We start from the raw sequence: 27,865 nt of genomic DNA, 5'->3' as shown, positions 1-27,865 counted from the left end.
ACCTACACCACAGCTCATGGCAACGCCGGATCCTTAACCCACTGAGCAAGGCCAGGGATCGAACCTGAGTCCTCATGGATGCTATCAGGTTCGTTAACCACTGAGCCACTATGGGAACTCTATTTTTATATACTTTTTATTAAAGTATGGTAGATATACAGTGTTGTGCCAATTCTGCTGTATAGCAAAATGACCCATTCATACAATATATACATTCCCTTTCTTATATAATCTTCTAACATGATCTATCCCAAGAGACTGGATATAGTTCCCTGTGCTATACAATAGAACCTCATTGTTTATCCATTCTAAATGCAATAGTTTGCATGTATTAACCCTAAACTCTCAGTCCATCCCACTCCCTCCCCTCTTCCCCTTGGCAACCACTAGTTTGTTCTCTATGTATGACTATAATTTTAAATCAAAAGTTTTAATTTTTTCTTAGATTTAATTTTGAGTACAATAAAATTTAAAACTAATACAGAATAGTAATATGCAAAAATTCTTTGGAGTTGTCAACAATTTTTAAGAGGATAAAAGTGTCTTGAGACCACATAGTTTGAAAACTTCTTGGGAGCATCCCAAGGTGAGGTCCTTAAAAGGAAGGGAACAAACTCTTTGCTTCATTTAGCAAGCACTCAACATTTGAATATAAAGATGATAAAGACATGCAGAACAAATGTGACTAACAGTATAAGGCAGGAAGTGAAAGGTGCTAAATGAATGAGCCAGGTCTGTGCTGTCCAATACGTAGCCACTAGCTACATGTAGCTATTAAGCACTTAAAATTTGGAAAGTCTGACTTGAGATGTCCTCAGTGCCAAATACACACCTAGCTCCACAGATTTTGTGTGAAATAAGGAATTCTGTCTCTCATTAATAACTTTTTATACCGGTTATATGCTGAAATGTTACTATTCTGTATGAACTGGGTTATATATAGTAATGAAATTAATTTCACCTGCCTCTTTTTCCTTTTTTAATACAGCTACTAGGAAATTCAAATTTATGTGGCTTGCATTTTATTTCTCTTGGACAGCACTGGTTTGGATGGGAAGTATGATGAGAACTCAGGGCAGGGAAAAATTGGGTTGAGGTCATCCGTGAAATTGTCACAGAGAAGGAGAGGATTTCAATAAGTAGACAAATTGAAGAGAAACTGCAGCTGAAGCGAGGATCAGTACTGAAGCACAAGGGTTCGTCTAGGGAGAAAAAGGACTGGCCAGTATCAGATCACGGGTTTTTGAGAGGAAGGGGATGGGAAGAAAAGTTCGCAAGAGAGGTTAGGACCAAACTATACAGAATTTTGAGTGCCAAGAATTTGGACTTTTTACTTTAGGCAGTGACCACTTCCCCAGAAGAAAGCCAACCTTTGCCTCATAGCTTATGGAATGGCCCAAATGCGGCACTTTGTTCAGCTGGGGACAGAGCAGCATAGGCTCCTGGAAACTGCCCAGTGAGCAAGCATCCAGGACCAGCTTTACCTGACCAATATTAAATTTAAATTTAGATATGTGACTCTGGGGCTGATTGACTTACTTTTTTTTTTTTTTTTGTGAGAGAGAGGTAGTAAATTTAATCACTTGATAATGATGTCTCCTGAAAGAGGAAGAGAATCCTGTGGTGTGAAACAGGGACTTTTACCTTGGTAGATTGCTCTGGGCATGTCCAGAAGCAGATTGAGTCTTTCTACCTAGCTCTTCTAGTCTATCTTCATTTTTGCCCTAATTTTCTTGAATGTTTATAAAACTCTTACTGTGTGACAGGGGGTTAACATCTAGCTTGGAGGAGATGAAAAGAGCACCGAGGGAGTTGAAACTGTCTGACTTTTATCCAGGCTCAGGGGCTGGCTCAGTGAGTAACTCTGGTCACCTCTCTGGGCCTGTCTCTTCAGATATGAGAGAGGAGCTAGAACCAGATGAGGTCAAGGCTCTCTCCAGCTCTAGGATTCTAGAACAGGTCCAGGTCACAAAGGGCCAAGGGCATACTCCAGCAACCAGGTGTAGGGCCACTGAGGAGGGAAAGAGGATGCTGGGCTAGCGAGGGCCGGTGTCCAAGGCCTGCTCAGGAGCTGGCCCAGATCTGAGGGTGAGGTTGTTCTCCTCCCAGTGAGCAAACCCTGCTGGAATTGGAGCACAGTGAGGTCTTCGACTGAATGTTTTCATCCCAGCTACCTTCCCCTTTATTCCCAGGGACTGGCTCACCACGGTGAGAGAAGTCTGAACGGAGGGAGCCAGGAATTTGGCTCCAGGCAAGTAAGTCTGCTGCTGATGCCGCTGCTGCTGCTGGGAGGTTGTGGGGTGTCTCAGGTCTGGGGAAACCGGAAGAAAATGGGTGTGTGTGGTCCCCACCGACCCTTTCCTTCTGACACCCGTGGGTCATGCCCAGTGGCCAGAGTGTTGGTGGGGATGAGGAGAGGGTGCCTCCAAAGGGGCTTCAGCCAGACCGTTTCTGCTCTTTAGCGTTTCTAGAATAGAGTGGGTGGGAACGACCCGAGTAAAGTCCCAGAGACCAGAGACTCTTTAACACTGACGCACAGGAAAGCCTCAAGTGGGAGGAGAAATGCAAATCCCCTACTGACGATGGCGTCAGCGGCTTGGTCCTGGGGACAGTGAAGGGTGATTCCGACTTTGGACTTGAGCACCGCCTGGGACCCGGGCTGAGGGAGCAGGTAAGGAGGCAGACCACACCTTCGCGTTGCTGCTCCGGAGGAGCGCGGGCCAGGAAACGCTTATGCAGGACGCTGCGGAGGCTCTGCGGTTCCCTGGCTATGTTGACAGTTAACTTCACGTTAACCTAGCTGAGGATGGGTAGTTTAAAAAGAAGCGAACGACTCCATGATTCAAAGGTGCACTCCGGCGCGGGTCTCCCGGTGAGACTGGGCGCTCTGCCCCCGGGATCTGAACCCCTGGGTAGGTGGGTGCGTTGTGGCCGATGCGGAGTGAGCCCTCGTGAAGTGCTGGAAGAGGGGAGGGGGTGCCTCACTTTCTTTGCCAGCTTTTGTGAGCTATAATGCGTGACATTAGATTGCAAGCCTGTTTCAGCAAAAAGCCCGCAGCTGAGGTAGCTAGTGATTGAAGATTTGATGAGAACAGTGATGTTTTAAGGCATGTCATCTTTGCAAGCTGCGGGTCACAGAACCAAGGGGGTACCATTAGCTCCCAGGTGGTGGGACAAAGTGACCCTTTATAGGGATCTTTTAGGGCCAGGCATTACAAGAGAATAGGCAGGCACTCAGTTTGCAAAAGAAATGCTCCATAGTTATCTTAGGGTGTGAGAATTAGATGTTTTTAGATATTTTAAAAGCATTTCTAGATACTGCAACAGAGAAGAATGTCCTAAGACTATAATCCTTTCCCTTTTCATCCTTAAGTTCAGCTCTCTGGAAGGTGGCTTCAGGTCTTAGAGTGATCTATCTAACTTTAGGATGGGTTCAGTCCAGTTAATTCTTAGAAAACAGATTTTCATCCAAATCATAGCAAGGATTTAACAGTAGTAGCAACTACAATTGTTATTTTCAGCCCATGTTCTGGTCATTAACTAGAATAAATTGATAGGGACAGAGCAGGATGATGGCAATAGCAGTATGGGAACAAATGTTTCAGTTTTGCATGGAATGTGTTTACACCCATCTGGAAAGAACCAGGAGACCTCAGGTCCATACTTAGGATCTGTGTGTCTTAAGCTAGGGTCATTAACCTACTTGTCCCTCAGATTTTTTTCATTTCAAAGCTGGGTAATACTATCCACCTGTGCTATTCACAACATCAGGTGTGCCTGTCATTCTTCTCTTAACAAGCATTTGTTGAGCACCTACAATACACCCAGGACTATATGTGTAAATACAAAGTGATAGGAAAGTAAAACAATTATTTTTCCAGTTGCTTTCTTTTAGCAAAACATTGGCAATAACTTTCTTCTATACATTTAGTTCAGAGAAAAGATGCCCCCAAGTGGTTCCATATGAAACCTGAAATATATATTTGAAATATATGAAATGTATCATCATGATGGTCTTTCCGTAGGCAAAAGGCAACCTGTGAGATAGGTTGAAATACTGTGGTGATTATTCACATAACAGTTTTTTTTTCCCTTTGATTTAGAATTACTGACAAAACAATAAAAAAATTTGACTTTGGAAAAAGTAAAATATTATAACTTCAAGGAGACATCATATTGGAGTTCCCATTGTGGCTTAGCAGGTTAAGAACCTGGCATAGTATCACTGAGGATGCAGGTTTGACCCGTGACCTCATTCAGTGGGTTAAGGATCTGGCATTACCTCAAGCTGTGGTGTAGTTCACAGATGCAGCTTGGATCTGGTGTTGCTGTGGTTGTGACATAGGCTCCAGCTGCATTCCGTTTAGACCCCTAGCCTGGGAACTTCCATATGCCGTAGATGTGGCCCTAAAAAAATAAAAAGAAAAAAAGAGGAGACATCATATTAATTTCCCTGAGTTAAGAAATATGTCTTAAAGCTTCTAAATTGGCCAGAGTGGGGTTATGATGGGAAAACACATACTTCTGTTTTATGACAGGCTGCCAACTATGCGTCAAGTGTGGTTTCTTCTTAAGTATCTTGAGGCTTTAACCATTGTCAGGTACACATCAGAGACTAATTTAAAAAGTAGACTTTAAAACCTTTGCCAAGCCAAAATGGGTCATCACAGAGAGAAATAAAAATATTTAGTTGTTCAGAGGTATTTTGAACCAGAAGAATTAGAGCCACAAAAGTGCATACATACATACTCTTCATAAAGGTATGACTGAATTAGATTGGAAGTCTAGGAACATAAGGCTGATGCTAGAAGCCAGGCATATCTGAAATAAAGAAAAAAGGCTTGGGCCATTTTATATAAAAGAAGGTTTTATTGGGTATTCCTGATATATAAAGCCTTAAGAGGGTCTTAGAATATATAGCTGAGTATGTTATTTGCCTTCAGGTTGCTCAAAGTCTAATAATGTAGAGGGAGGAGGGAGCAAGGGATAGGGAAGGAGCTTGTTGAGAATACAAATCTGTGTAGAAAGATGGGAGTCGGGTGGGGTGAGGGGCGGCAGGGGAGTGAAAGCTTTCTGGAGAAGGTGAAACAGGAGTTTCTGTTAGAACAAAGAAAGACATGGTTTGGGGGCAGAGAAAGAGTCCTGTTTCCTTCATTGAGGATGATTTAGGAAAAAGTTGAGAACTGCATTCATTATCTTTGTATTGAAAACATTTTCTCTTTTCTCCTTTCTTTAACTGGGTGATTATAAAATAAGAAACATTTTTTTTTCTCAACATTGTCTTTGCCTGAAATCCAAGAAAAATGAAAACATGTACATAGTTATTAACTGATATTATTTATTTATTTATTTATTTATTTATTTTGCTTTTTAGGGTTGCACCTGCGGCATATGGAGTTTCCCAGTCTACGGGTCAAATTGGAGCTATAGCTGCCGGCCTACACCACAGCTTGTGGCAATGCCAGATCCTTAACCCACTGAGCAAGGCCAGGGATCGAACCCGCAACCTCTTGGTGCCTAGTCTGATTTGTTTCCACTGTGCCTCGACGGGAACTCCGACTAACATTATTTTTAAACCCTCATTTTCCTTTTCTTTTATAGCATGTCTCAGTGGAATCAAGTCCAACAGTTAGAAATAAAATTTTTGGAGCAAGTTGATCAATTCTATGATGACAACTTTCCTATGGAAATTCGACATCTGTTGGCCCAGTGGATTGAAAATCAAGATTGGTAGGATCAAATATTATTGTATTTTTCTAGAGGTTGATGCAAAAATGCTTTATGCTATATCTGCATGGATTTATTCTGTGGTCCACTTTTGACTTAGTTGATACATTCTTTTCAGGTAAAGAACTTTCTTCAAGGATTTAGAAAGCTTTCTCAAAGGAGGAGACTCATTGTCCTTTCTGGTTTCACCCATTGTAGATGAAAACTTAATGGTTCAAGTGTTTTATTTTTATAAGCGAAACCCTAACAATTTTCTAAGTATTAAAAAAAAAATTCCAAAAAGCCAAGAAGTAAATCTATTGTTTAATTCTCTATCATGGACTTGAGATATATATATATATATATATATATATCAAAAAGACTATATATGTATATATATATATATATAGTCTATATATAGTCTTTTTAGGGTTGTACCTGCAACATATAGAAGTTCCTAGGCTAGAGGTTGAATTGGACTGCAGCTGCTGGCCTACACCACAGCCACAGCAACTCAGGATCTGTGCCATGTCTGTGAGCTACATCACAGCTCAAAGTAACACCGGATCCTTAACCCACTGAGCAGGGCCAGGGGTCGAACCTGTATCCTCATGGATGCTAGTTGGGTTCATTATCACTGAGCCACAACTGGACATTCCTTAGTATGTTTTACGAACTTTTTTTAAAGCTCTGTTCACCTTGTATAATTAAAAAATATTTTTGCTTTGAACAGTCATCTTAACTCTTGATAAAATACATGTAACATAAAAGTTACCGTTTTAACCATTTGTAGGTGTACAGTTTAGTGGCATGAAGTATATATTCACCTTGTTATGCATCCATCACCACCATCCATCTTCAGAACTTTTTTACCTTCCCAAATCGAAACTGTTCACTTATTAAATAATAACCCCCTCCTCTCTCCACCCTAACCCCTGGTAATCACCATGCTTCTCTCTCTCTCTTTGAATCTAACTAGTCTAGGTACTTTACATAAGTGTAATCACACAATATTTATTATTTTGTGGCTGACATTTTACTTAGCAAATTTTTTCAAGGTTCTTTCATGTAGCATGTGTCAGAAATTCCTTTTTAAGGCTGAACATATTGTATTTATATACTATGTTTTATTTATTCATTCATCCTTCAGTGAAATTTGAGTTGTTTCCACCTTTTGGCAATTGTGAATAAAGCTGATATATAAATGTTGATGTGCAGATATCTTCTCAAGTGCCTGCTTTCAATTCTTTTGAGTATCTATGCAGAAGAGGAAATGCGTGTAATTTTATGTTTACAGTTTGAGGAATCTCCATTCTGTTTTACAGAGTGGCTGTACCATTTTCAATTCCCACCAGCAATATACAAGGGTCTCAATTTTTCATCCTCACCAAAACTTGCTATTTTGTGTTTTTGATAATAGTCACCCTAATAGATGTGAAATGGTATCTCCTGTTTTGATTTTCATTTCCCTAGTGGTTAGTGATCTTGAGTATACTTTCATGTGTACAGTTTAATTTGAAAAACACCTTTAAATTCTTATCACTGTGGAATATATTTATAACTTTAAAATAGTTATGGTAAAAAAAAAAAAGGCATCTTACTAAGTTGTTTCCTGTTGTGTAAAAACACTTTTTTTTTTTAGGGAGGCAGCTTCTAACAATGAAACCATGGCAACAATTCTTCTTCAGAACTTGTTAATACAACTGGATGAACAGTTAGGTCGAGTTTCCAAAGAAAAAAACCTGCTTTTGATACACAATCTAAAAAGAATTAGGAAAGTCCTTCAGGTGAGAATGCATTCTACTTTTTCAAAATATTTGGATTTATGAGTCTTTAATTCAGTTAAAAAAAAGTCAAATATGTAGCCTTATCTTGTTTTTCCAACCAGATTTAAGAGGGAAAAAAATCCCAATTCTTACTGTTTTAAATTTTGTGTTCAATTTTATTTTATTACCCAATGCTTGTTTTTCACAAACTTTTGAATCTAAAATACAGTACAAGTGGGAGGGTATGTGATTTGTATGTGACTAGTTATGATGGAATTTGAGAATGTGGGAACAGGGATCTGAAAGATGCTGGTTTCACAGCTATTCCTCCATCTTCCCTTGCCTTTGTCCCTTGTGTAACAATTTAGAGTTGATTTATTCTTATTCATAAATGGAGTATTATATATATATATATATATAGTACGTATCCTCGCAGATTTGGTTCAAACTTCACCTGCTTCAAAAGCGTTCTTTGGTGCCCTGTAGCCTCCTATTCTAACAGTTTACCCAGGGAAAGCCCTTTTCTCTGTGTTCCCACAGCACCTGCAACAAATCTGTACTATGCCACTTAGTATGTTCTACATTAGTCTTTTTTTTCTATGTTTGTCTTCTCCCACAAACAATGGGCTACTTGAGGCAGGGGCTTTTGTATGCTGCTTTGAATTCCCTGTGCCCACTGCAAAGCTGGACCTCTGCTGGAGTGTAATATTCATTGATTAAAGAGATGAATGAATGAAGTGAGTGAAACAGGGATTTAAAGAATTAAGAGCAGGCTAATCCTGACCTAAACACAGAGATGCTAATGAAACAAACTCTAAACATGGACAGCTCTAATATTTACTGAGTTCTTATACAACATATTAGAGAACATGAAATATCCATGTGCCATTTCTTAGTGAGGCGTCTTTTTATTTTATTTTATTTTTTGTCTTTTTGCCATTTCTTGGACCACGACATATGGAGGTTCCCAGGCTAGGGGTCGAGTCGGAGCTGTAGCCGCCGGCCTACACCAGAGCCACAACAACGCGGGATCTGAGCCACATCTGCAACCTACACCATAACTCACAGCAATGCTGAATCATTAACCCATTGAGCAAGGCCAGGGATTGAACCCACAACCTCATGGTTCCTAGTCGGATTCGCTAACCACTGAGCCACGACGGGAACTCCTCTTAGTGAGGCATCTTTAGAATCTCAAACTTATAATTAATACATTTTTAGAAAATTTTACCTAGGCTATCGTAGAAATACGCTTGATATTACTAACATTTGTGAGAGGGACATATATATTAATTGTTTCATTGTTGTTTGGCTTTCAATTACCCATTTTTGCCCTTGATATCCCCTATAAATTTGCAAGACACTTGGCTGCTGTAGGAAATGAATTTGTTGCCAATGAAACATAATTTTTCACGGAGTAAAGCAAACTATCTCTTTCAGAGATAAGACATTTGACTTTGGCTTCATTAGCTAGTGCTCTAATCAATAAACCTAAAACAGGAGTTGGCCTATTGCTACCCACAAGTCAAATGTGGTCGCTGCCTATTTTTGTACAATTCATAACTAAGAATGGTTTTTTACATTTTTATTTTTTATTTTTAAATTTTTTGTTAAAATATAGCTGATTTATAATCTTGTGTCAATTTCTGCTGTACTGCAAAGTGACGCAATCATTCATACACGCACACTCACATATATATACACTCTTTTTTCTCATGTTCCATCAGGTTCTGTTCCAAGAGATTGGATATGGTTCCCTGTGCTATACAGTAAGCAATGAGGTCCTAATGCATAGCACAGGTTTTTTACAATTTTAAATGGTTGAAAAAGAAGATGAGTTCCTGCTGTGGTCCAGTGGATTAAGAACATGGCTGCAGCAGCTTGGGTTGCTATGGATATGCAGGTTTGATTCCCAGCTTGGCACAGTGGGTTAGAAGATGCCACATTGTCGCAGCGATAGTGTAGGTTTATAGCTAAGGCTTGGATTTGATCCCTGGCCTGAGAACTTCCATATGCCATTGGTGTGGCCATAAAAACTTTTTTTTAAAGGAATAAAAGTAAAATAAAAGTTTGTGTTGTGAAAATTATAGGAAATTCATGAGTTCCCGTCATGGTTCAGTGGTTAACAAATCCAACTAGGAACCATGAGGTTGCAGGTTTGATCCCTGGCTTTGCTCAGTGGGTTAAGGATCTGGCATTGCCGTGAGCTGTGGCATAGGTTGCAGATGCAGCTCGGAACCCGCGTTGCTGTGGCTCTGGTGTAGGCCGGTGGCTACAGCTCTAATTTGACCCCTAGCCTGGGAATCTCCATATGCCGCGGGAGTGGCCCAAGAAATGGCAAAAAAAAAAAAAAAAAAAAAAAAAAAAAAAAAATTATAGGAAATTCAAATTTCTTTATTTCGTTGGAATGTAGCTTGCTCTGTCAGTTATATATCGACTCTGGCTGTCTTCACACTGCAGTCGTACAGTTGAGTAGATGTGACAGAGACCGTGTAGACTCAAAGCCTAAATAAAAATGTGGTGTGTTTGTGTGTGTGTGTGTGTGTGTATCAAGCATATTTATCTGGCCCTTTATAGGACAATTAACCTAGAAGCAAAGGTCCTCCAGATTTTTGCTAGGGGAACTTGGATGGGTAAAAATGTGTGATGCTTTGGCTTTTGGAAATTCTGATTCTCAAAATGTGGCCTTGGGAAATTTGCTTAATTTTTCTATATTTCTGTTATCTTTTCATATAATTGAGGATGGTTATTATTTACCTTCTGGGATTATAAGAAAGACTGAAGATTTTATTCTGGCAAAAAAATAGGCTTTCAAGAAGAGGATCTTGTTGATAGGGAAAATAGCAGGATCTTCTTAGTGTGAATTCAGGGTAAGTGTCCAACCCATCACTTTTCTGAGTGAGGATAAAACTGTAAGGGAGTCAAGAATTTGCAGTAGTCCCCAGTCATATTTCAGCTCAAGCACAAACGTCCTGCTTATGTCATCTGCTTCCCAGCATCTTGTCTCCGTTGACCTCTTCCCATAAACTGCCCTAAGCTTCTCAACATTCCCGCCCCAGGAAAATAGATCTACTGTTTGTTCCTGAGCACATCAATCCCACTCTTGAAAAACTCTGAGCCTTTTGTCCATTATAGCCTCATGGCCGGGAATGCACTGCCAGCCCTCTTCCTCCAGCCCAGCTCCTGTTCATCCCTAGAGGACCTGTGGAGGTCCCAGGGCAGCAAGGAAACCTTGACCTGTTCTTTATAGCCCTTACTTTCATTCCTCATGGAACAAAGGTTGCAAGATAACCAGCATCTCCTCTGTGCTGGATGTAGAAGCAGGTCATAAGCTCTTTTTCTTTTTTCAGCTTTTAAAATTGATGTATAGTGGATTTACAGTGTTGTTAGTTTCAGATGTACAGCAAACTGATTCAGTTATCCATGCCTATATATCTATTTTTTTCAGATTCTTTTTGCTTATAGGTTATTAGAAAATACTGAGTAGAGTCTGTGTTCTATAAGGTCCCAAGCTCTTTGAAGGTAAAAGTCTGAGCTCCCTTGGTGACCTCCTGCTTCCCTCCATACCCAGCATGATTCTACTACAAACTAGAAACTCCAAAAATCAGTTTGATTGGTTAAGATATTTTGAATGGACAAAAACCCTTGCTCTTTCCTTTGATTTATAAACTACATTTATTGTATTATAGTAATTTAGACCACAGTAGAAAATAGTAGTAAAGAATATCATCAATTATGGTTACAAGCCTTTTTGATAAAACAAGATCCTGCTTCCCCCAAAAGGAAAAAACAAAATACAAAAAAAACCCCTCCTGTCAAAGAGAATATTGACGCTGTGCTTACCCAGTTTGAACATATTTATCCTCTAGGATTTTAAATATAACCCATTTTAACTATTATAGCAAAAAAGAGCAAACAACACCAAGATAACTAAGCAAGTATAAGGTAAATTTATTTTAGCTCTTGACAGAGCAACTGAGGTCTCCAGTGTCAATATTTTAATTTACTATTTATACCCCACTTACTTCTAATAAGAATTTGGAATGGCTTGCTATAAAAGACAAACAAAACTATCAAATCAAAAGTAGGAGTTTCTGTCACGGCTCAATGGTTAACGAATCCAACTAGGAACCATGAGGTTTCGGGTTTGATCCCTGGCCTCATTCAGTGGGTTAAGAATCAGGTGTTGCCATGAGTTGTGGTATAGGTCGCAGATGCGGCTTGGATCCTGCATTGCTGTGGCTCTGGCGTAGGCCAGTGGCTACAGCTCCAATTAGACTCCTAGCCTGGGAGCCTCCATACGCCAAGGGTGTGGCCCTAGAAAAGACAGAAACAAAACAAAACAAAAAAGCAAAAGTAAAGGCAGTCCCTGAGGTGGAAGTGGTGAACACTGACATCCAGCTTGCCTTGGTCCTTTGAAGGTTAGTCAGCCTCAGGTCAAGGCTAGGAGCTGGGACTGTATTGGGTTGAATTCTGGCTCTGTGACTTGTGTGCTGCATGGCCCAAGGCAAGATGCTTACACTCTCTGGCCTCAGTTTCCTCAGCAGTGTGAGCGGAATCTTACTGGTACCTAACCCATAGGGATGTTAGGAACATTTAAAAAAAAAAGGTTTTGAAGCGTGTAGTGAGGACTATGTTATTATTTGCTAAAAATAAATTTCTGTTCCAGGTATTTCAAGAATGTTTCACTCTGTTCTTAAGGCTTAAAAAACAAAACAACAACAACAAAAAAAAAACAATAGACTTTATTTTCTTAGAGCAATTTTAAGTTTACAGAAAAATTGAGCAGAAGGTACAGAAAGTTTTCATATATTCCCTCTTCACCTGCCTCTCTCCAGTTTCCCCTGTTATTCTCTTACATGGGTTTTGTGCATTTGTTTCAGCTGATGAACCTTTTGTGGTGCATTATTATTAACTTAAAAGTCCAAGGTTGCATCTTTCTGTTGTATGATTCTGTAGGTTTTAACAAATGCATGATGTCATGTATCCACCATTTCAGTTTTGCTGCTCCCCAAATCTCCTCTGTTCCATCAGTTCACTTGTCCCTCCCTCCCTGCAAGCTCCTGGCAACCACCAATCTTTTTACTCTTTCTATAGTTTTACTCTTTCCAGAATGTCATAGAGTTGAAGTCATACAATGTGTAGACTTTTCAGACTGGCTTTCCTCACTTAGTAATATGCTTTTAAGTTCCCACTGTGTCTTCTTGTAGTGTGATTGCTCTTTTTTTTTTTTTTTTTTTATCACCTAATGCTATTCTCTTGGATGGGGTACTACAATTTATCCATTTTTGGCAATTACAAATTAAGCTGATATTAGCGTTTGCCTGCAAATTTTTGTGTGGGCATGAGTTTTCAACCCATTTGGGTAAATACCTCAGAACTTGATTGCTGGATCTTTATTCTTGGATTTTCTATTGAAAATCTTTTTTCCTTACTCACCTTCCTATCTGTGTCTTAGTCTGTTCTGACTGCAGTAAAAAATGCAATTGATTGGATGAATTTTAAATAAAAAATGTTTATTTTTCATAGTTCTGGATAGGAAGCCCAAGGTCAAGGCTCTGGTATATTCAGTGTCTGATTCAGCTTCCTGGCTAATAGATGGTTGTCTTTTCACTATAGTGTCACATGGTGGAAGTGGGGAGGAAGCTCTCTGGGTTCTCTTTTATATGAACACTAATACTTCTCGAGAGGGCTCTGCCCTTAAGACCTAAACTCTTTATCAGAGGCTCCACCTCCTAATACCATCACATTAGGGGTTAGGATTTCAACCTATGAATTTGGGGAGACACAAATATTCAGTCTCTAACCTTTCTCTTTCCCTTTCATATAGAGTGACTTTAAAAAAGAAAAATAGGGCATATTCATAATTTAAAAATTGCAGTAATATAAAAATATGCAAAGAAAATATGAAATAATCCAAAATACTGCCTAGATGTAACATATTAATATTTGATAGGCATCGTTCCAAACTTCTATATATATATATGCCAATAATAGGGCAGGCTGCTGTTGACATTTATGCTCAATTGTTATTAGTATCTTTATAGCCTCCTGTACCCCTCCACCCCTAACTCCACTCTGCTCTCTGCCGACCCACAGGAACCATTAATCCCAAAATTTACATTTATCAGTCTCTTCCTTTTTGTTAGTTTACCATACATATTAGCATCCTTAGAAAATATAGTATATATACTATATATAGTAATATAGAAATCACATTATTTATTCTTCACAACATTTTTTTCACTCAACATGCATGAGATTGATTCATGCATGTTGATGCGTATAGCAGTAATTCAATCGTTTTCATTAATACCTAGTATTCCATTGTGTGAATACATGATAGTTTATCCATTTTACTGTTATTGGGCACTTGGATTATTTCCAGTATTTTTTACTATTTCAAATAATGTTGATCTGAATATTCTTGTGTGTACCCCTTGGTGCACATATGCACGAAATTCTCTAGGATATAAACCTAGGAGTGAAATGCTGAATCATGGAGTATGTACATCTTTAAACATACTGGATAATGCCAAAATTGTTTCCCCAAATTGTTTTGTTGTTGTTTGTCTTTTGTCCTTTTTAGGGCTCCACCCACAGCATATGGAGGTTCCCAGGCTAGAGGTCGAATCGGAGCTATGCCGCCAGCCTACGCCAGAGCCACAGCAACATGGGATCCCAGCCATGTCTGCAACCTACACCACAGCTCATGGCAAAACTGGATTCTTAACCCACTGAGCGAGGCCAGGGACTGAACCCACACCTCAAGGTTCCTAGTCAGATTTGTTTCCGCTGCACTACAATGGGAACTCCTGTTTCCCAAAATTGTTACACAAGTTTCCACTCTCCCAGTAGAGTAAGAGTTCTGGCTCCACATCCTTGTCCATGCTTGTAATGGACATATATCATGTACCCCAGTCTGGTGCTGTCTACATCTTTTTTCCTTAGTTTGATTTTTTTGTTCCTTTTCTGATTTCTCTTTATTCAAGTGCTTGCTTTATTTCTAAACTTTTTTTTTCTTATGTGAGGTTAATTCTATACATTTTTAGAGGAACTTTTTATGTACTTTAATATGTAGTACTCTCATTGTTCATATCTAAATGTTCCATAAGTCCAGTTTAACTTCTATTTTTAGCTAGCTAAACTTAAAAAATTGTCCCTCCAAAAATACATAGAAATGCTAGATAAAATACAACATATTTTAAATGCATAAACTTATCACAAGTTGAGGAAAATTACAGAGCCAACATTTTTTTAAACTATAATACAGAACTGTGAATAGGAGCTAACATGGTAGTTGTCGTATATTCTTAGATTCTAGAAATGCAGGTCCTAAGCATGACATAAAAAGAAACTGCAGGACACCAGAGAGAAGGAAAAGATCCTAAAATTAGCAAGAGAGAACAAATACATTAACCTACACAGAAATGAGAGAAACGGAAAGCCAAATACAAAACAGTGAGAGCAGAGTGGAATAATCTCTTCATGGAGCTATAATACAATATCCATCAAATTAGAATTCTATACCCAGCTCAATTATTACGCAAAATTAAAAGTTCACTACAAAGATACACTCACAGAAGGAATTACTAAAGGAAATCAGACACAGATGTTCAGTGCACATGCTAAAATTTCTAAAGTACCACTCCAAAAAGTGAAAACAGAGTGCATAAGAGATTAAAAGTGCAAAATGAGATTATCAGGAAAAAAGTATCCCTTAAGTGGACAGAACTCAGCAGTTCTAAGACAAACCATAGTTCTTATAAGGATGTATCTAAAACATGAAATAGTAAACTGATAAGGTCAAAAGGGTGAGCTGGGCTGTCTTGTAAAGCAATTTGTGGGCCTTGGTCAGGAATCTGAGTCTTAGGCTGAATGTGATGGGAGGCCATTGTGAAGCATAAGCAGAGAAGTGACATGAACTGATTTCTGCTTTTCAGAGCTTATTCTGACTTTAAGTGAACCGTAGTTATCAATTGTAGTTATCTGGAAGGAATTGGAGACCTGTTAGAAAATCCCATTGATTTTTAAAAGCAACATACTGAAGTCAGTCTTTTTCTGTTACTGTGGACTTATCAACTCTCCTAAACTTCCAGAAGTTTTTGCTTTGTGTATTTTTTACTCTGTTGTGAGGAGCAAACAAGATAATATCAGTGAATTAAACTTTTTTAAAAACTCAATGTAAAATAGTCTTTTTGACCTTTCATTACTCTTTCATTTTGAAATTTTATTGTCTGGCTTTCCTTTTGTTACCATTTGCTAACAGGCAAATGAATCCATCTCTTCATTTTCATACTTTCTCTGTCTCTTTGTACTAAGTCTTTTGTAAATACATAACATCTTTTTAGTCAAATATTTAGTAAGTTCTTGTGTTCTCAGTCACATCTTAAGCACTAGGAATACAATTAGAGGAAGTCAAGAAGCTTATAGGCTACTGGGAATTTGGGGTTAATAGATGCAAACTATTGCTTTTGGAATGAATATGCAATGGGATCCAACTGTATAGCACTGGGAACTATGTCTGGTCACTTGTGATGAAGCATGATAATATGAGAAAAAAAGAATGTATACATGTATGTGTGACTGGGTCATCTTGCTGTGCAGTAGAAAATTGACAGAACATAGTAAATCAGCTATAATGGAAAAAATAAAAATCATTATTAAATAAGAATCTTATAGGCTAAAAAATTCGCACTACCTTTTATTTGGCTGTGCCCCAGGCACACAGAAGTTCCAAAGCCAGAGATCGAACTTGCACCATAGCTGCAGCATGAGCCACAGCAGTGACAATGGTGGATTCTTAATATGCTGCGCCACCAGGGAACTCCCTACATTTTTGTTTTTAATTTATAGGAATTTTTGTGTTTATTCCTCAAAAATCTAGTGTTGGGGAGGTAAGGGGAAACAGGCAACAGTAAACGTCTTAAAATAGAAAAAAAAAATCTCCATCAGTTAGAAGGCTGTGTTCGGGGTTTTGGTGTTAACTCTGTGGTTAGTAATCCCACCACCTACAGAGCATTTTTTACCCACCAGAGTAATGAGTCTATTAGTGAGAGTTTTAGACTCTGTGTGTGAGGGGGCGCTGGCAAGTGTAACCCACACCTCACATGCTCTATTCTCTGCACCCTGTGGCCTCTTTCTCTGAGGTGTTTGGGGTTGCCGAAACAAAAATATGTGTTGGAGCTGAGAGCTCCTCAAAAGTTGGGTTAACAGTGGTTCCTTCTGTCCCAGGTCTGTAAAAATCATATTGTTGGTTCTGAGTATTAGGTGAAGTGAAATTTTTTATGTGACAAGGTGGACATTTAGAATTTTTGTTTAGATGTTTCACATTTTTTGATGAGGGAGAAAAAAGTTGCTCTCACTACTGAGCGGCTCTGAATCTGCCAGATCTTATCCTCTAACTCATACTGCTTTCTCAGTTCACTCCTCTTCCTTCCCTTCTGTGCACCACACGCAAGAAAGGCAAAGAGGTGACCTCAGCCTCCAACTTGAACAGAACCTGGTATAGCAACTCTGTGCTAACTCTGAAAGAGCTGGATTGAGGGGTCTGTCTTTCCAATCATTGTCTGCACATGGGCAGTAGCTGTTTTGTCCATTTCAGTTATTTCCCCAAGTCCTCAGCACACACCGCAAGAATCTGTTGTCCTCTGAGATAATTCCTGATGCCCGTGTCACCATGCTTGTATTTCAAAGGCTCTGAGACCTGCATACTGTGCCATCTAAGATGAAATGTGAATTAGTTGTTGAGATTCTGTTTGCGGCGTAATCTGGGACAGCTGCCAGAAGGCAGATGGTGTGCATCACAGTCCCTGTCCTGTGCATAGGCACTGAACTGGCAATCCAGTGTGATGACCTCAAGATCCACCCCTGCAACTGAAACTTCATTCATGGATCATTTTCTGCATATTCCTCCAGGCCCTCATCTTATCCAACCTGCCTGTATTGCTCCCCTCCCCCCTTATTCAGTCTTCTCTTACTCTTTGTTACTTGAGTCTGTAAGGAGTTGGTCTTTCCCTCTTTATGCAATAATTACTTTGTGTATAGTGCGCATGTGTTTTTGCTTTTAAAAAACAAATGATAGTTTGGATTTCTTAAAGTAGGGCTCATATAATTTGCTTTGGGGTATATTAATTACCTCCTCCACAGATATTTGTTGATTGAATATTGGTTTCATCAAGTGGATTTTAACACCAGGCTTGTATTGATTGCTGAAAATACAAGGAGGAAAGGACATTGATGAAACTCTGATGTTCAAAGTGATGCAACCCAAAGAGAGACCAGAGTGCAAATAAATATTTATGATGCAGTGTGGTATGCACCATAGTATCTGCAGCCATAATTGACAGAGTTAGGAACATTTGAGCTGGTTCTAAGAGGATGATTCAGAGCTCTCTGAAGAGAAGAGGGGAGGAAAGACATTTATGTATAGAGGGAAAAGCAAGAGCAAGAATGTGATAGGGGAATCCCTAACCCACATGCAAACTAGGCACTTTAAGCATTAAAATGGGTTTTATGAGAACCTTGAGCAGTTTGGACTTTGGCAGTAGGGAGCAATCAAAAAATTTTAAGCCAAAGTGTGACGTGAATATGTGGTTTTTTGAAAACAAATATACAGAGCAAGCTTTCTCGCTGTAAAGACCCATCCCTTGTCTGCTCTAGACAAAAGAATATAGGAGAATTCTCCTAAGGCTGAAAGTTGTTTCTTTCCTCATTCTAATGTCTTCTCTCCCACTGCTCAAATCATCTAAATTTGGAGAACTGTGCCGGAAGTTGGATAAATTTAATTTTCCCTAACACAAAAACTAATGGTGTCCCAAAGAGGGGGGTGACCCCCTATGATGAAAAGTCAAGTCCAACTCTTGACTTTGGGAAATATGAAGCCCCTGAAGTTTATCTAGGAGCTGTCATGGAAATTCCAGACATAGAGATGAGGTCTTAATCTGCTGGCCTGACAGACAATAACAGAACAGAAGCTTGTAGAGGAGTTGTCAACCCCAGTGAGAGCAGCCACCACCCAGAAGAAAAGTAGATCATATCCCTTATTATGATGACTAACCTTGACATTGGGAACAAGGTTGGATAGACAGGCCAGTTGAGAACAAGGATAGAAAGGTATTCAGAGTCAAAGGTGATTTTTGCTATCCATGGCTTTCATTTGCTAGAAGTGTCATGGTGGCTTTGAGGAAAAAGCTGAGCAGATTTACCTTAAAATTAGGATAATTGTATTATTCTGCCCACAGTTTTTTAAAAAATTAGTTTCTTATTTTAGTTGTACTGTTTCATGGAGATGAAGACCCATAGGAAAGCCAGTGACACTGTTCTGAATCCAGTGACTTGGAAACTTTCCAAAGAAATACTTAAAACCAAGATTGTTTCTAAGACTCATTACCTTAGCAGTTGCCTCTTAAAACATTTTTGTATAAGTAAGTTTAATAAATGTTTATAAATGGGAGCAAAAATAAACAATTCCATTTGTAAACAAATTAGTCCATATAATCCAAGTCTCGTAGAAACCAATTTATGTTTAATATTGTGACTTGAGTGAGTAATGGTCAAGTTGCTATCTAAACTTAGTATATAATTAAATTCAGACCTTTCATTGGTCCAAATCACTTTAAAGGCATCCAACGTAATTCATCAATGAAAAGTTCATTGTTTGGGGAACAAGCTGATTTTCTCACCAGTCAGAGCTTATATTAAGGCTTTCTCTAGAAATGACCTGGGGGACAAAAGAATTCCTCAGCTGACATCTAGCTCTCCACACTACTTCCTTTGAAACATGAAGATCCAAGCCGAGAACTTGGTACCTGGATTGATCATAGCTGGTCATCACCTCCTATTACCAGAATCCTCTGATTGCTGTCTTGGTTGAGAACACAGTGACATCACGCCTAACTGCTGAGTGGGCTCCTCAGTGTGCACGAGGTGCTAAAGTGGAACAGGTATTCTGGATCTATGTTGGTGCCTGAAAAATGAGGAGAACCTCCTATATGCATATGCAGTCAAGAACCTGCCTATTTTCTGTCCTTTAATCTGTGACCGCTGCCTCAGTAGAAAGATAGGGGAGTGAGAAAATAAGTACTACATCAAACGTTTAAAAAATAGTTAACTGCCTTTACTTACCAGGTTTTCCTAACTTACCTCATCTCTGTCAGGATTTATTTTGGGAAAAATTAATATCTCATTAATTCTCTATAGTTCACCCCACTATCAACTCACCATATCTCCTCCTCTAGATTCTTCTACTTCTTTCTCTGAAAATTAAAAAGTCTTCCCAGAGAAGGATGTAGAGATAGAGAGACAGAGACAGAGACTTCATGGTGATGGTGTGGAGTATAGCATGGCAGAGGTGCAAATGGAGACATGGAGACCTGTTTGGACATTATTGCAATACTTCAAAGGAAAGAAAATAAGATGCTGAGCTAGGCAGTGACGACCACTACAATGAGAAAAATGTGTTGGAATTGTGAGATAGTTTGGTAAAAGAATGGATACATAGTGAGTGAATAGATATGAAATATGTGAGAGCAGAGCGAGAAATAAAAGATGACAAAGTTTAGTTTGGATTATTACATGATGTTGATACATAATGAAGATTACATTTGGGGAAGGAAGTAGGATAACAAGATGTTTGATAAATTCTAAGGGAAGTGCAGTAGGACGTTAATGAGAAGTGACCAGAATTAATGTGTCTACATACTTACTTATCTCCCCTGCAAGGCTGTGAGCTCCTTGGCACATTCACCTTTGCATCCCCAGAGCTTAACACAGAGCCTAGCTCATAGTCAGGGCTTAGTGTCTTGTTTAATAAATGAAGAGTTTGGAGTTCCCGTCGTGGCGCAGTGGTTAACGAATCCGACTAGGAACCATGAGGTTGAGGGTTCGGTCCCTGCCCTTGCTCAGTGGGTTAACGATCCGGCGTTGCTGTGAGCTGTGGTGTAGGTTGCAGACGCGGCTCGGATCCTGCGTTGCTGTGCCTCTGGCGTAGGCCGGTGGCTACAGCTCCGATTCAACCCCTAGCCTGGGAACCTCCATATGCCGCGGGAGCGGCCCAAGAAATAGCAAAAACAACAACAAAAGACAAAAATAAATAAATAAATAAATAAATAAAGAGTTTAACTGACACTGAAAATGTGTCATTTTGTCGCCATGAGTATCCCTAACTAAATGGAGCAAATGTCTGGTCATTATTGCAGTTTAGCACCCATAAGCAAAATTTAGATGATAACATTTTCTTGCTGAAATCAGCAATTTCAAGGATAGAGGAATTAACTTTGGGAAGAAGTGTTTTTAAAGAGTATAGTGTATGTGAGAAAATTCAGGCTGGATAGAACCAGAAGCAGGAAGAGCTGAGAAACTCTTCCGAGGAAGGGAACACTAAGCATCCGGGACCTGGAGGGGATGAGCTAAGGAGAGGAAGGGCTGAAGTGGAAGGAAGCTAGAGACGGTTGTCGTAGGACTAGGCTTCACCTGGGGAAGGGGAGGGGATCTTTCTGAACCAATATCAGCTCTCCAGGAGCTGAGTCAAGTGCTGACTCTTTGGACTGCACATTCACAAAAGATTTTGAAGTTCCCTCACACAGTAAAACACTGTGCAATGACAAAGTGATTCTTAGAGATTTGCCTAGAAATTGTTTAGGAGGACCTCTGACATTCCTTTTCATTGTGCATTCTCCTTTCATGTTATTAAATCTTTCCATCAATGAATATGGTATGTCACTACACTTATTCAGGCTTTTTCTAGGTACTTTAGTACTATTTTTAAACCTTCCCTGTAAAGTTAGAGTATATCTTTCCCTAGATTTACCCTGAGATTTTTTTTTTTTTACATTTTATTGGTATTTTGAGTGGTTTCACTTTTCTATGTGATTATTGCTAGTCCGTAGAAATACTACTGATGGTTGAATACAGATATTCCTGAACTCTCTTATTGATTCTAACTTTGTACAAACTTTCTCTTGTTTTCTCTAGACAATTACATCATCTGCAAATAAGGAGAGGTTTAGTTATTCCTTTCTGAGATTAAGGCTTTGTTTCTTTCTCTTATCAGTTAAGAATTTCATTATAATATTGAAGTGAAACAGACAGCAGATGAAATGTTTTACTAAGATAAGCTTGTTTAGGTTTATTGTATTAAGGACATTTTCTTGTAATCCTGGTTTACAGACATTTTTAGAAGTCTTGATGAATATTATGTTTTATCAAATTATTTTTCTGCATCTCAGGATAATTATGTGCTTACCTCCTTTAATCCGTATTTAAGGTATATTACATAGCTTTTCTTCTACCACTGTTATATTTCTGAAATAAACTGTTTGGTTTTTATTTACTGCTAGATAATTTGCAAATATTTTGTATAGGATTTTGCATGTTTGCAAATAATATCCTTTTACATTTCATCTATCTTTTTTTTTTCCCCCTTTGGTCTTTTTGTCTTTTAGGGCCTGTGGCCTATGGAGGTTCCCAGGCTAAGGGGTCCAATTGGAACTGTAGCCGCCGGCCTACACCACAGCCACAGCAATGCAGGATCCAAGCCACATCTGCTACCTACACCACAGCTCACTGGCAACACCAGGGACCTTTAACCCACTGAGCAAGGCCAGGGAATGAACCTGCATCCTCATGAATGCTAATCAGGTTCGCTAAATGTTGCGCCACGATGGAAACTCCTATCTGGTTTTAATATCAATGTTTTCCTAACTTTATTGAATGAGTTGGAAGTGTTACCTCTTTTATTCTCTGAAGCAGAGATTACTCAATGGGATACAAAACCACAATCTAGTTTTCTCGTATATATATGTATATATTGGTTTTTTTGTTTGTTTTTTTATGTATATGTTGTTTAAATTGGATATACTTAATGCATACAATATGATGATTTGATATTCATGAACATAAGGAGAGGATTACTACAGTCAAGCTAATTAATGTTATCATCTCACATTGTTATTTTTATGTGTGGTAAGAGCACCTGAAATCTACTCTCTGAGTATTTCCATTGTTCAATACAGTATTTTTTTTAAACTTAGTAATGCTTAAAATTTTTAATATTATTTTCTTATTTAAGTATAGTTGGTTTACAATGTTGTGCCAGTTTCTGCCTACAGCAAAGTGATCCAGTCACACACATATATACATGTATATTCCCTCTCTTACATTATCTTCCATCATGGTCTATCCTAAGAGACTGGATATAGTTCCCTGTGCTATACAGTAGAACCTCATTGCTTATCCTTTCTAAATACAGTTTGCATCTACTAACCCCAAACTCCCAGTCCATCCCACTCCCTCCTCCCTCCCCCTTGGCAACCACAAGTCTGTTCTCTGTATCAATATAGTATTATTAACTCCAGGCACCGTGCTGTACATTAGCTCTCTAGACTTATTCATCCTACATACCTGCAACCTTGTGCCCTTTGACCAACATTGCCAGTCTCTTCCCCACCCCAAGCTTCTGGTAATCACATGAAACATCCATATAGTTAGGGCATTAATTTCTCTCAGCAATGTTTTACAGTGTTCTTACACAGGTCTTTCACATCTTATAGATGTACCATACTTTACCCAGCCTTCTAGTTTCCAATTTTCACTCCATCATATCTTTACAAGCACGGTGAAATTTGAAACCTCACATCTAACTTTTGTTTGTTATTTTAAGTGCTGTATTGGTATCTGACACCACCCCTCTTCCCCCCTCCTGTATTCTTACTACACAAAGAAGTCAAAGGGCAAAGAAGGATCACCCAGGGTGTCCCACCCTTTGGTTTTTAAAACCACAGCTGAATCACTTTAATCTGTTTCCTGTTATTTAAAATCTCTAGGGAAGGCTATTGCATGAACAGACTTTGTCGCTTTCCAAAGCCTTTCCAACATGGTCATCAGTGCCTTCTTTTGTCACTCTGCTGTAAATTAAACTCATTTTCCCATTATTCACTTGACAGTGAATGAAAGAACTGATCAGTGAATGGAAGAACATCTGGTTCTTATTTTTTAAAAATAGTTCTAGAATTAGAATACATAAACTATTTTGGGAGCTATTAATTTCCCATGTCTTTAACTCCTGTAGCTCTACATATTAATCCTATTCTCCAACCTTGCTAATCAATTAATAAACATGTGCTTGTTGGTAATCTGTTCAATAAGAGGCCTCTTAATAAGCAGATGAACATTTTAGTTTCAGGTCTCCTCTCAGAGGTAGCCAACTGTTGTGATTTACTAAGCCTCAAACAACACAAATCCTTGTAGAGCCTTGCAGGTGGTTTATCTCTAAGTTCCTATAGGTTATATCTTTTTGTTAATTTTGTTCAATATCATATCTACTGGTGTTTAAAGAACTTTATTTCTTATTACAAAGGTGATACACATCCAATAATGAAAGTTAAGAAAACATAGATAAGTAAAAAGGAAAAAAATAATCTGTAATCCTATCTTTAAGTGATAACCACTGTTCACATTATAATATTATAATAGCATATTACAGTATGTTTCCTGCCAATATATCTACTCAAATAGAAACATGAACATGTTTTATATCCTACCTAAGTTTAATACATTCACTTAAATAATCAACCAACCATGGAGTGGCATTCCATGCTATTAAATATTCTTTTCAGGGAGTTCCTGTCATGGCACAGCAGAAATCAATCCGACTAGGAACCATGAGGTTGTGGGTTTGATCCCTGGCCTTGTTCAGTGGGTTAAGGATCCAGCATTGCCATGAGCTGTGGTGTAGGTCATAGACATGGCTCAGATCTGCCATGGCTGTGGCTGTGGCATAGGCCCGCAGCTGTAGCTCCAATTAGACCCCTAGCCTGGGAACCTCCATATGCCGTGGGTGTGGCCCTAAAAGGATAAAAGACAAAAAAAAAAAAAAATTCTTTTCAGCATCATTTGTATTCACCTACTAATTGGACATATTTTACTTTTTCCCATTTTTTACCCTTATAAACAAATGAAGTACACATATGTATTGTTAAAATTTCACTCATATTTATGATTATTCTATTATGGTGGGTTTTAACTTTATGCATCAAAATAGCTTGTGAAGTTTGGTTTTTATTTTTTTATTTTTTTTTCATTTTTATTTTTCGTCTTTTTGCTATTTCTTTGGGCCACTCCCGTGGCATATGGAGATTCCCAGGCTAGGGGTCAAATTGGAGCTGTAGCCGCTGGCCTACGCCAGAGCCACAGCAACGCGGGATCCGAGCTGTGTCTGCAACCTACACCACAGCTCACGGCAACACAGGATCGTTAACCCACTGAGCAGGGGCAGGGATTGAACCCGCAACCTCATGGTTCCTAGCTGGATTCATTAACCGCTGCGCCACAACGGGAACTCCTGAAGTTGTTTTTAATAGTTGTGCCCACTATTGACATGAGTATAAACTGATATATTAATGAGAATGACACTAGTTACTGTATTAAATATACCATCAGACAATAGGATTTTATTCATCATGCACATAACAGTTTGATACTGGTAATTCTATAGATAAGTGGGTGGCTTTCCTTTTCATTCAATTCAGGGATCCAGGTTCCTTTCACAGTGTGACTCAGCTATGCCCAAGGGGCCTGGATGTCTTTAGAGACAAGTGCTGGGGAAAAAGAAAGAGCATGGGGTCACTGTCACATCTGAGATTCCTTGGCCTAGAAATGACACACTCCATTTACATCCTGTTAGCAAGAACTAATTGCATTCCTTCCCCACCAAGCAAGGAATGCTAGGAAGTATAATCCATAGATGGGCTGTCACTTTCCATTTCTAAGGACTTCCTGCATTGTATCAGAGTGGAAGAGGGAATTTGTGGGCACAGGTAGATAGATCTGCCACATTTGATAAAATCATTTTGGAAACCAGTTTGTCAATATCAAAGTTTAATGAGATTCACGAATTCTGTTTTTGGATATTTATCCTACAGAAGTTCTCACACAGGTAAAAATGATATCCATACAATGAAGTTCATCGTTGTTATAATAACAAAATATGAAAATTATTTCAAATATTCATCTTTAAATGATCACAGCAGTGGTTAAACTGAAGCTATTAAAATATTAGATATGAATATACCAAAATAGAATAATGACTATAATTTATACTACAGAGTGAAAAAAACACAGAACATGTTCTGTGTGATAACCCACAGGGAGTGAGGGGAGGAAGTGGAAGACGGAGCTGTCAGCAGTTTTTAACTTTTCTATTACCTAAAATTAAAAAAAAAAAAGCCCAGGAATTTCCATTGTGGTACAGTGGGTTAAGGATCCAGCATTGCCACAGCTGTAATGTAGGTCAGATCTGCAGCTCAGAATTGATCTCTGGCCCAGGATCTTCCATATGCCACAGTTCAGCTGGGGGGAAAAAAAAGCCCAAATCACATCAGTATTTTCAAAACCCAGATTCCTAGACCTTGCCCCAAATCTACAGAATCAGAGTCTAGGGAGTGAGGCCCAGAAATCTGTAGTTCATAAAAGCTTCACAAGTGTTTCTGATAAATTGCCAAGGTTGAGACCACAGCCTTAGGATAAATTTCTAAAAGTGGAATTGCTATGTCAAAGGGTATGAAAAATGTTAAGGCTCTTGATAAGAATTGCCAAATTGTCCTCTAGTAATGTACCAATTCACATTCCCACCAGCAGTGTGTAAAAGCTCATTCCATCATCCAGACTGAGTGGTGCAAAGTGTTTTAATCTTTGCCAGTTTGATAAATGAAAAATGGTGTATCTGATTTATTTCGACAGAAGCGCTCTTTTGTTGCATTTCGTTCTCTTTTGGGGACATTCTGTTCCATCTGTCTTCCTCTTGAACTGTGTGGATAGATTCATCACCCTAAGTTAGCATTTCATTATACAAGTCATTTGGGGAACTTGCTAAAAATGCAGATTTCTAGACCCCACTTACAATTATGATTGAACAGATCAGGGATGTGGTTTGGGAATGTGGGTAGGAGGAGTAGGATTCAGAGAGTATACAAAGGAGAGATGAATCCCAGAAGCAATAGAAGAAAAAATGAGCATGGGTGGATTTAGTGTCTGGGCAGTTTGAATCTCTAGAATAGACCCTTTGCTCATGACTTGCCATGCCCTCTGCCCAGCACCCAATTCCCCTTTCCTCCCACCATCCATTGCATTCCAGCCCAAGACCTCTCTCCGTGTCATTAAAATCCACATTGTTTTCTCCCCGCTCTGAACTCTCACAGCCCTTAGAGTCCTGACACTTATCCTGACACTTAATCACATGCTGCAATTACTTTAGATAGATGAGCATCAACTTATAGTAATAAAAATACAGACTAATGAAAGCTGTAAACGTATTATTTCAAGACAAGAAGAAATGCCCCAGGATAGTCTGGAAAATAATCCTACAATAAATTACTTTTGTGTTGACACTAAATTAGAAGAAATGGCAACTTCGTAGGAGGTGAAACTTGAAGTCAGACAGCCTTACAGAATTAGAAATAAGTGCTTCTCTGTCAGGACAAAACAGAGGCCACATTTTATCTTCCAAACTGGCAAAGATTGGAAACCCTTAATACCACTCAGGGCTGATTGTGGACTGAGCAACCCAGGTGATTCTTAATGATCAGATAAGTTTGGGAAAGAGTGCCTCTCAGTCAGTGTTATTATTAGAATCATCAGAGACACATTTAAAAATTAACCATGCTAAGCCCCACCCCAGAGACTCTGTTTCATTTGGATTTTTTTTTTTAAGCTCCTCAGGTGATTATAATGTGTAACCAAGTCTGAGACTCATTGCCCAAAGTAATGCAAAAAAAATCATGTGTAGATCTCACATATAACATATTTCATTATTTTCACCATTTTAGTTGGAGGGGATAAATCAGTTGCTTATCTAGTGGAAATGATGTATTTCCAAGGATTTATTTACTGTCTTTCTCAAATCTGTTGCATTTGTGAGAAGTTTGAATAAATTTACTTTCATTCATTCATTCATCCAACAAATATGCATTGAGGAGGTTCTCTGTCAGGAACACTGCTGATGTTGAGGATATTGACTTCATATGTATAATCTATCAGAGCACATGGGAATCAAATTAATAATTCCAAGTAACTACACTGAAGCTGAATCTGTGAGTAGGTTTCAGGGATGTTCTGCTTTAGCCAAGAAAGTAAACCATTATAGATCATTCCCCAAATATGCCACCTTTGTATCAATTGAATGCAATGTGTTAAATTTTTTCTAATTCTTTGAGATTATTCTTCTAATTTATTGTAAATCTACAATTATTTTATTAGAAGAAAATTTTCTATGCTACTCAAGAGACATTTCCAACCTGAAGTAACATTTCTCAACTTTCATTAGGCTACTTTTTATTATGACTAAGCTGATTCTTCTTTATCTAAACTTTCGATTGCAAAATAATTGTATACAAACA

At 38.7% G+C, this 27,865-nt stretch overlaps 1 protein-coding gene across 3 annotated transcripts in view; it reads left to right on the top strand.

Annotated features, from left to right (window-relative positions):
- The window catches only part of STAT4 (signal transducer and activator of transcription 4), a 107,894-nt gene continuing 82,010 nt past the window's right edge, over nt 1,982–27,865 (top strand). The window contains exons 1-3 of one of the 3 annotated variants that reach the window (XM_021074683.1): nt 1,982–2,255; nt 5,602–5,730; nt 7,349–7,493. In XM_021074683.1, the coding sequence (XP_020930342.1) occupies nt 5,603–5,730; nt 7,349–7,493 (273 nt within the window). In that variant the 5' untranslated portion in view covers nt 1,982–2,255; nt 5,602. 3 annotated transcript variants of the gene reach the window in all.

Source organism: Sus scrofa, chromosome 15 (assembly GCF_000003025.6).
Source record: "Sus scrofa isolate TJ Tabasco breed Duroc chromosome 15, Sscrofa11.1, whole genome shotgun sequence".
Taxonomy (NCBI): Eukaryota; Metazoa; Chordata; class Mammalia; order Artiodactyla; family Suidae; genus Sus; species Sus scrofa.
Note: the sequence above shows the minus strand (reverse complement) of the source record. Positions and strands in the feature narration are given on the sequence as shown.